At 42.7% G+C, this 10,000-nt stretch overlaps 1 protein-coding gene, 1 long non-coding RNA gene and 1 pseudogene across 2 annotated transcripts in view; 2 read left to right on the top strand and 1 right to left on the bottom strand.

Annotated features, from left to right (window-relative positions):
* Positions 1 to 10,000, bottom strand: part of LOC143035025 (uncharacterized) — a 132,907-nt gene that overhangs the window by 80,665 nt on the left and 42,242 nt on the right. The window lies entirely within an intron of this gene.
* The window catches only part of LOC143035023 (uncharacterized), a 25,593-nt gene continuing 15,751 nt past the window's right edge, over positions 159 to 10,000 (top strand). Inside the window, exons 1-2 of the mRNA XM_076201426.1 lie at positions 159 to 537; positions 7,984 to 8,743. Of these exons, the coding sequence (XP_076057541.1) occupies positions 8,489 to 8,743 (255 nt within the window). The 5' untranslated portion in view covers positions 159 to 537; positions 7,984 to 8,488. The remainder of the gene's footprint in view (positions 538 to 7,983; positions 8,744 to 10,000) is intronic.
* On the top strand, positions 5,145 to 5,216 carry LOC143035361 (U4 spliceosomal RNA; annotated as a pseudogene).

The raw sequence follows: 10,000 nt of genomic DNA, 5'->3' as shown, positions 1-10,000 counted from the left end.
TACTGATGATGATGACATGATGACGACAATGATGTATAATGATACATCACCGTGAACCTTTATCGCTGTGTTGGTCGCCGCTGACGTCACAGAGGGAGGTGGGAATAGGGTATTGAGTCGGCTGTGGGGGGGGGGGGGGATAGCGTCTCGCGGCTCAACCGCAACGTCCCTGATTCAGTCTCCGCCAGCGACGACGAGCGGACGTGCGGACCAGTGTGCTCCGGTCTCGGTGGTGGTGGTTCGTGTGTGTGCTTCTATTACATGCGTTGACGGGGCTATATATATACACACACAACAGGTGGAAACGCACGTGCATGTGCGCCTGTGGAGGTCCTTCTTCCTTCACGTCCTGCCTTTGGTCCAACAGACGGATGCTGTTCACAAGACTCGTTGCACTTGAAAGGGAAATCTTTGTGGTTGGCTCCGTCCTGTCGTCCTGGCCACCAAGCTGAACGAGTACCGACTTCGACCCCGACCCCATCCTGCGCTTCGCACTCGCCATGGAGGTGCATCGTAATACCTTACAGGCAATACCAGGTAGGCTTAGCAACATACAAGGATACCATTAGTCCTTCTGGCGTAGGAAGGTCCTTGGTAGGATTCGCCCGACCGCAGGAAGATTTTCATCAGCTGAGAGGAAACAGGATCTCCTACTGGAGGGCATAGGATCCCCTGCTGAAGGGAGGGGGGGGTCCGAAAAGGCGATGTCCTTTAAGCATGCTGTTACTTGTTCCTGCAAGGGTATTTCATTGGGTTGAAGGGAACTGTTACTGTGTTCTGTGTGTTCTGAGTGTTACTGTGTGTTCCGATTTTCTCAGACACTCCGCCTCCGAGGTGCTTTCATGAGCCACACGATTTTATTCATCTAACGAAGAGGAGGAGGGTGGGGGTGGAGTGGGAGGTGTTTTTTTTTTTTTTTTTTTTTTTTTTTTTTTTTTTTTTTTTTTTTTTTTTTTTTTTTTATGAAATGTCATTCCTACGGGCCTTGTTTGAGGCCGTATTACAAGACACCGTAGTGAAGAATTCGAGTCCTGTGCGAGTAGTTCGATCGAACGCATAAAACGAAAACCGCGCGCCTGGCGCAATCATGGACGGGCAGTTTTACGCCAGGAGACACTTGACTATGGCCAAAACCTCCACCTTTGCCATGGGTGCTCGGGAAGCCTAGGCGAGTAGCAGTCACCGGGAGCTGCTGGCAAGGCGGGTACGATGCCCAACGCGTCACAATGACAGTCGTAGCAATACTAAAAATATATTTTATTTAATCTAATTTCATTCTAATTTATTTGATTTATTGGGTTGAATAAAACCGTGCGATTTTGAACATGGATGAACATCCATCAGAAATGCCACTGTGATCACCTTTTGTTTACATATTGAGGAAATAACATAAACAAGTAAATAAATAAACAATGAATTATATAAGAACATAGCAATAACCATATACGTTAATAAACAAATAAATAAATTAACAAATAAACAGATGAAATAAAGTAAACCAATAGATCGTCTCAACTTCTTCGGGGGGCGCCATCTTGGTGAATAAAATAGATTGACGACAAAGTTTAAGGACCGTCAGGAAAGGAAGGTATAAGGCAAGAACTGGTTTACCAACAATGGTTAACGAATGGAATTGACTTAGTAACCATTTAGCGAGCGCTAAAACTATTGGTTTAAAGAGAAGATTTGATAACTTTATGGATTGGGATGACAGGTGGTAATAGATACGGAACTGCCTACTCAAGGCCCTATGGTCTCTTGCAACCTTCTCAATTCTTATGTTCTTATCGTTTCATGTTTGTGAACAGAGTATAATAACACACACATACAGCTTGCCGCTGTAGTGGTTATCGTTTTGGATTACCGTTGGATGGTAGTATAAGACATTTGGTCTAGTTTTCCTACATATTCCCAACATAAGTTTTCAAACACTTTTTAGTAATTACATATATGTTTTTACACAAATGTAACCATACCAAAACACCAACGTAAATTAGTGCCTTAGGTCAACATCCTTTCTAATTGACTGACCCTCCATTTATGACCAGTTTCTCTGGTCTTACCTAGGATTATATAGACTCACTGTGTCACCCATTTTTCTATGTTCTTCTATTCTATTCTTTCTACTTCCTAGCTTTTTAATTCTATTTTGTCACCAAAAGTCTTTATCATAATATGAACTATGAAAATTTTCTTCATCATAATACGTACTATGATAATTGTCTTTATCATAATATGAACTATGATAATCTATCTCTGGTTAGTTTATCTGACCCTTGATATACTTTAAACTTAATTCTTTTCTAACTTCTTATTTTGGCATTCTGCGTCCTCCTTGTTTTGTATATCTTCTACATGATGAATGATTAGCCTAATACGTCATCAGTCCTGATACGACTCGTTTCTTCACACATTTGTTATCTTCTGGGACCCGTATCTCTGAGCGCGTGGCTAATCTATTTTTCCTACACTAGCAAACAATGCAATACAATATACTACAATATTACCAACTCAAGGGAACCAAGATCGAGCCTCTCTCAGGGTTTCCCAAACATCACAGCACTGCAAGCCTTTACTGTCTCCCATGAGCAAGGGAGACGGATTGACCCACAAGAGCTATGAGGCTCTCGTCCGAAAGGATCACTGTCAATCACTAGTCCAGCACGGAATCCATGGTGTATCATGCACATGCACACAATGCTAATGCAGACTGAATCATAATTGCTAATCAAAACTGATAAATTGATATAATTATTTTATATTCGGTTTAACATCATGAACTACCCTTTTTAGGAGTACCTAGGACGGTGACTCCTAGGGACGACTTTTTTTAAGCTGAAGGGAATTTGATATTCCCTTACTATGAACTCGCTAACACCCAGTAATAACAATGAAAGTAAAATTATAATAGTAATGATAATAATAAAGATGATACTACTACTTCTAATAATAATGATAATAACGATAATAATAGTTATAATAATAATTATAATAACAGTAATAGTTATAATATTGACAATGAAAATAACAACAATGATAATGCTAATAATAACAATAACAATAACCAACAACCCAATGACACACAAACAGACCTAGACTCGCACGATAAAGACGTCACAACAGTCCAATATTTCTTCCTTATGAGGTCTTGAGGTGAGTCCCGGGGACCGTCGCCGGCTACCGTGAGGCCGAGGGTTTATCCGCATGGCACTCGGGTGCCAAAGCGATGCCGACTGGGCCCCTTCCGTTCCTGGCACCAGTTGACCTTCCACTGCTATTGACGTCAATCCGTCTATCGTCTATTATTCCACCGTTTCCCAACGCTGGGGTCGCCAAGACATCTCGGTTTTTTTTTTTTTTTTTTTTTTTTTGTAAACTGATATGAATTCAATACAATAACCATGATGATGTTAGCTTTGTCTTTCATAACCTTACATTACCTTTCTTACACATACATTTACCAAACTTGTCCCCTACTTTTTGGTCAACAACTAGTCATATATATTAACACATACAAATAGATTAGCGGGGTCGCCGTTATATTCAGACCCTGGTGGCATAATCGGAAGCGTGCTGGCCTCGCATTCGCTTAGCTGTGAGTTCGAGTCCCACACTTTCCTACTCCCAGCAGTGACCAATCCCAGTGTTAAACCGCATAGTAGGGCAAAAGTGACGGTTTCGAACGCAGCTACTAAGTGCCTCCTGGTGTACGCTCCTCGCCCTCTTCGTTATATTGCCTCTATTCTAACCTTATCTCAATCTCTATTCTCTCTCGTTTTTCCGCCTTGATGTGTCTGAGGCTTTATTATTCCGGTGGCCTAGATTTGACAAGATACGTTTGATCTCTTGCCTAGAATTCAATGTCGATTCTAACCTGAGCTTAGAAAATCTGCGAGTTGCCTTTTCGTTGAAGAACTACTTTTTATTTACCTGTGCTCAAGTCATTCCGAGTATTTTTTTATACATTTTATAACTTCTTTATTTAACCATTTGTTACTCTAAACCGGCATTTCTCAACCTTTTTACCCTTGCGTAACCGTTTAAATAAATTCCATGTCTCAAGGAACGCCTACGAAAAAAAAAATATATATATATATATATATATATAATATATATACCATATCTTTCTCATTTTATTTTCATCGTAATAATAGGTTAGATAGGATGATGTCTATATTACATTAATACAATAACCAAGAATATGCCGTGCGTGTTTAATTATAATACGTATACGAAATTAAATAAAAAATCAAAAGTGCATTAGCTCATCTCACTTGTTCTCGCGAAACCCTTAGGGACCTTTTGCGGAACCTTAGGGTTCCGTGGAACCCTGGTTGAGAAACGCTGCCCTAAACTCTCACTTATCTTGATTTAATTGGAGTTTAAGATCAGTATCCTGTAACCTAATCTAGTATCCAGCTAGTTATTCTTCCATACTAACATTATTAACCTAGATCGAATCAAAGACTGCCCAGGACTTTGGCCCTGTTCACACTACCGGTTTGAACCGCCGCGGTTCAATTACAATGCAAGTCAATGGAAGCGTTCACAAACAACTGCGCAGTCTTTCCTCGACTATGCGGTGCCACCGCGGTTCAAACCGCTTGTGTGAACAGGGCTTTATTCCTACATTGCTTTCATAAACTCGAGATTTTCAACCCTATTTGGTTTCTTCTGTGCAAAATAATCAATGTATATAACATTCAGTTAGGTCAAAATCCAATTTATATTTTATCTTTATTTTTATCTTAATGCCTTTCATGGTGGGAGGAGGCAGTGATTATTATTATTATTTTTAATATTATTATTACTATAATTATTATTATCTTTATTTTCTTTATTATCATCATTACCATCATCATTTTTATCATCAATCATCTTTATCATTATCTTTATTTATTATCATAATCTATATTATCATCTTATCTATATATATATATATATATATATATATATATATATATATATATTTATATATATTTTTTTTTTTTTTTTTTTTTTTTTTTTTTTTTTTTGAGTGAAATGTCACTCCCACGGGCTTTGAGCCCGCGCGGTGGTGTTTATGGAAGACACATCTAGCAAGTGATAAAGTGTGATGGTGTAGCTTATCAGAAGAGCAAGGAGGGGGGGGGAGGCAGTGGAAAAGCTTTACGCAATGGCAGCATCATAACCGACGAGGTCTAACCGAGGTGCGATTATTGCTAGTTGAAAACAAGGGGGCAGTGATGGACTCCATTGTTTCAGACACAACCGAAATGGTATATCTGGTATTTCCCATTAATCTTCGTACGGGTTGCATATGTTTTCGATCAAAATGTACACACCCGTATTATTGTTATGCGTTCACAGTGAACATAAACTCTGATTCTTCTTTCAGCTTCATTTCGTTCAAACAACAGAGATCAGCAACCCCGTATACAGACACACAAACAAGTTGGTCTGCGTGTGAGATTTACCATGGTCTTGGATCACGTGTTGGACTCGTGATCGACAGCTATTTCCCTACCGGAAGAGAGCTCAGAGGTCATGTATGACCGATCTATGGGTAATGCTGTGACCTTACACGCACGCACACACCCAGCTCTCCGCCCACGAGTTGAAGTAACAACCCGCAGCGCAGCGATACGGGAATTATTTCAGTCCTAGGCGAGATTCGAACCCGTACCGCCGTAGTGGCAGCCGGGAACTTTACCAATTGCGCCACGAGTTGTGTGTGTGTGTGTGCGTGTGTGTGTGTGTAAAGTCACACCATTACCCACAAATTGGGCAATATACGAGATTTAAGCTCTCATCCGGGAGGTTAATAGCTGTCGACCAAGACCAACACATTTTCCAAGATTGGTGCATCACACACACGTACACACACACACACACACATACACACTTATGCCTCTAACCCAGCGTTTCCCAACCTTTTCCGACCATAGCACTCCTTGTTGTCATGTCTAAGCATTCCAGCACCTCTATCTTGTTATCAAAAGGATAAAAGAAAGTGAAGTGTACTGCTTGATGATTTATTTTCTTGATTCCTTAGAACTGAAACAAATTGGCAGTATTGTTTGTAGAAGAAATAAGAACACCCTAGAAAAATAAAATAGCATGAAAAAAGTCAAATATGCACAACTGGGTAATCAATGATACATATATCAATGTGATTTTTGTGTGCATCACTTCCCAGCACCCCCTATAATTGATTTCAGCACCCCAGGTTGAGAAACGCTGCTGTAACCGGTTTGACCCGAATAACAACCGGTGCCTCCTCGAGGGAGCGACCACCGAACCTATTCCATTAACTGTCTCTCCCTTATCATCGAAAGACATCGCTTTTCCAAGGCTTACCCCGTTCCTCCGGTTCTCAACGCTTCTCTTACAACGAGGAAGTACTCGCCCCCCCTCCCCCCCCCTCCCGGACCTGGACTATCCAAAAGTCTTCCTCCTTGACACGTTCTGCGACGATCCTTTGCTTCGAAATGTGTCTTTAAGACTTCATCTCTTCAGGTGGAAAACTCCTCCGAATGTGGATCCAGTCATGTGGATCCCTAAGAGTGGAAGCTCGACCCCAAAGACACGCTAAAGTCCAGTCATTGTCAATCCTTGCCAAATGCCCTTGTCTAAAAACAACAACAGAAAACCTCAGATCCTGTAAGGCAATAGTTAACGTCCCACGGTAACTGCAACCCACCAAATCAGGATCTTGGAACTTAAAGAACAAAAAATAACCATTCTATTCTCCCAAAATAAAAATAAACAGTACAAAAGATCCCATACCCATTTCGACCGCCCCCAGCTCCCGTCCCATCTCTGCGCAAGATATTTAGGTTAAAAAAAAAACACGCCCAAGTCGCTATCTGAATTGCCAACGCTTTGGCCATAGCAAACAGCGACATCATTATTCCGCACATGATTCTTCATCCCTAAACCCAGTGAAATGTACAAATTACCGGAGGAACTACGCACATTTATATTCATTCTGCACAGACACCTCCTTGCGAGCGTGGACCTCTGCCTCCGAGACTCGGAATCACATCCGTGATGGTTCACACTGGAACCACCTGTGCAGAAACTCTGCAATCATTCCTGCACGACCTTCTCCTAACACCTTTATCCTAACAGCCCCACTACGTGAGGCCACGAACTCAACACGAGAATCCACCACCCCCTTCCTCCCACAATCCCCCCTATTCCACCACATAACCAACTTCATCTCCCACTAAATCACTTCCTTCCAGACAGGGCGTGTTTACATACATAAACATAGGAAACATCACAGACACAATGAGCTAACATGTCAAACATATGCTGACATGACAAACATGAACCAATCACACACACGAGTCAAAATATCAGATACGATAACTCAATATTTCAAGTATAACAGCTGAACTTGTCACAGACACAATAAACCGATACGTAGAATGCACAAAGAGTAGTTTACATGTCACAGACACTATTAGATATGTCACAGACATTGTGAACTAACATGTCACTTACGATAAGGTGATGAATTGAATGAAAGTACAAAAGTTTGTGGTGAGGATGTCTAACAAGCGAGAATGTGTGTGGGTGACAGTGAGTTAGAGAAGAGCATATGGTCAGGATGTCGAACAAGCAAAAACGTGTATGGGTAATACAGTGAGTTAGAGAAGAGAGTACAAATTACGAGGACAAGCTGTTCCACGAGATCAGGTGACTGGGGATTATCTGATCATTCTAGGAATGTAATACGTTGTTAAGGGAAGAGAGAGAGAGAGAGAGAGAGAGAGAGAGAGAGAGAGAGAGAGAGAGAGAGAGAGAGAGAGAGAGAGAGAGAGAGGGGGGGGGGATTATCTGATAATAATGCTGGGAGTGTAATACGTTGTTAAGGGAAGAGAGAGAGAGAGAGAGAGAGAGAGAGAGAGAGAGAGAGAGAGAGAGAGAGAGAGAGAGAGAGAGAGAGAGAGAGAGAGAGGCTTATCAAACTGAATCTTCACTTTCGCTTCCCAGGTCAGAGGAACGTCCGATACATCGACCGATGAGGAGACGAAGAGGAGACAAGGTATGACCAGCAGCTACTGTCCTTGAAGAGTCGCGGACCGTGGACCTACTTCTCAAGAAGAACAGTGCCCGGGACGCCCTAAACGAAGAAAGTCGATTACGAGTGTGATAGATTTAAGACTTCGAAGGACAGGAAGAGGGAGAAGAGAAAGAAGGATAGAAGGAAGTGGAGGAGGAAGAAGCGGAGTAGTTGTTGTTGAGAGGTAGAAACGGGAGGGGAGGAGGAGGAAGTGGAGGAAGAGAACGAGAAGGAATAGAAAAGAGGAGGGAAGGAGGAGGAGGAGGAGGAGGAAGAAGAGGAGGAGGAACAAGAAACCAGAGTGAAAGGAGTTTCTTGCGTGGGTAGCTTCAAGAGACCCACGGGGAAGAACGATAACAACAGAAGAACGAACTGGTGGTGATCGTTGTGACTTCAAGTTCGAGAAGACCTTCCTGGGGGTTTTGCGACGACATTATGGGAGTCCAGAGTCCAGTCTTCAAGCGTCTGCAGTACGAGCAGCCGAAGTCACAGCAGCAGCAGCAGCAGCAGCAGCAGACGACACCGAAGTCGACTTCGCCGGCACCGCCGAGACTCGAGTCCCTGGCCCTCGAGAGCGTCCGGGTCCTCGTCACAGGGGTCGTGCGGCGCCGCAGATGGGAGGAGAAGCGGGACGCCCTCAGGAACGCTATCCACAAAGTTCTTCCTCACAACCTTCGTCAGGCACTTCAGGTAGTAACAGAAACCTTTGAGTTCTGAACGTCGGCTTTTTTCACTTCTTTCTTCTCAGACCCCAAGCGCGAAGGAGGGCGACAGAAACAAACACAAATAACAATGACCATACAAATTCGATAATGCATGACAATGCAGATATTATACAAATGAAACGTGATATGAGACTGTCATGTCCCACCCATCCACAGATTCACGCACTCGCGCGCGCACACACAAAATGCACATACATGTATACACTCGCACACACACACACACACACACACACACACACATATACTCGCACACACAAACACACTCGTTAGGAATAATAGTTGGAGAATAAGAGACAGGACCCCACGAGCGTTGCTTCTTCCCTGTATACTACAATTGGGTACATACACATGCACACAAATATACAAAGGTACACACGTACAAATACATACACATACGTACACGCAAGATTGACCAAGTCCGTTACACACACACACACACACAGGAAAATAGTGTGTGTGCGTGTGTGTGTGTGTGTGTGTGTGTGAGAAAGAGAGAGAGAGTGTGTGTGTGTGTGTGTGTGTGTGTGTGTGTGTGTGTGTGTGTGAGAGAGAGAGAGAGAGAGAGAGAGAGAGAGAGAGAGAGAGAGAGAGAGAGAGAGAGAGAGAGAGAGAGAAATAAAGAGAAAGAGAGATACGCACACGAACGGAACTGTCTCATTCATGCACACTTCCGCTAACGCGGCGACTGCAGCGCCACCTATTAATGGCACTCTTTGTTGGTCCCTGTGGCACTATAGCCAACCGTCCCATTGCGCGGAAGTACTCGTTGTGACGATGCTCCCTGCAACCCCTCACATCACATCACACCACCTCCATCACGTCAGCATATGGTATGAAACTCCGACTAAGACCAAACGCCAGCAGTGATTCTAAATCGCTGATCAACATCGGGTATAACGTAATAAACGCACAAACAAACAAATAACATGCACAAACAAATTCTACGAAGTTAAATAAATAAACAAATATATAATATCTGGCAATGACATCATGTCTAAAGCGATCAGGTCAGATAGTCCATCCTAAGTGCGTTACCATTCTTCATTACTCGGATTCGTCCCTTGCTAGCTAGCGTGCACAATCTCCCTTTGTCAGAGCGTCATTACACTGTTATGTCGTTGGGCAAATTGGAGCTTTGTTCCTCTTATGGGCCATTTACACAGTCAAACGGTTTGTCAAACAAGTGTTTGAAGTGATGCTTGACTGTGCGAACGGGGTGTTT

The sequence above is a fragment of the Oratosquilla oratoria genome, chromosome 18 (assembly GCF_046742065.1).
Source record: "Oratosquilla oratoria isolate Oo_2021 chromosome 18, ASM4674206v1, whole genome shotgun sequence".
Lineage (NCBI taxonomy): Eukaryota > Metazoa > Arthropoda > Malacostraca > Stomatopoda > Squillidae > Oratosquilla > Oratosquilla oratoria.
Note: the sequence above shows the minus strand (reverse complement) of the source record. Positions and strands in the feature narration are given on the sequence as shown.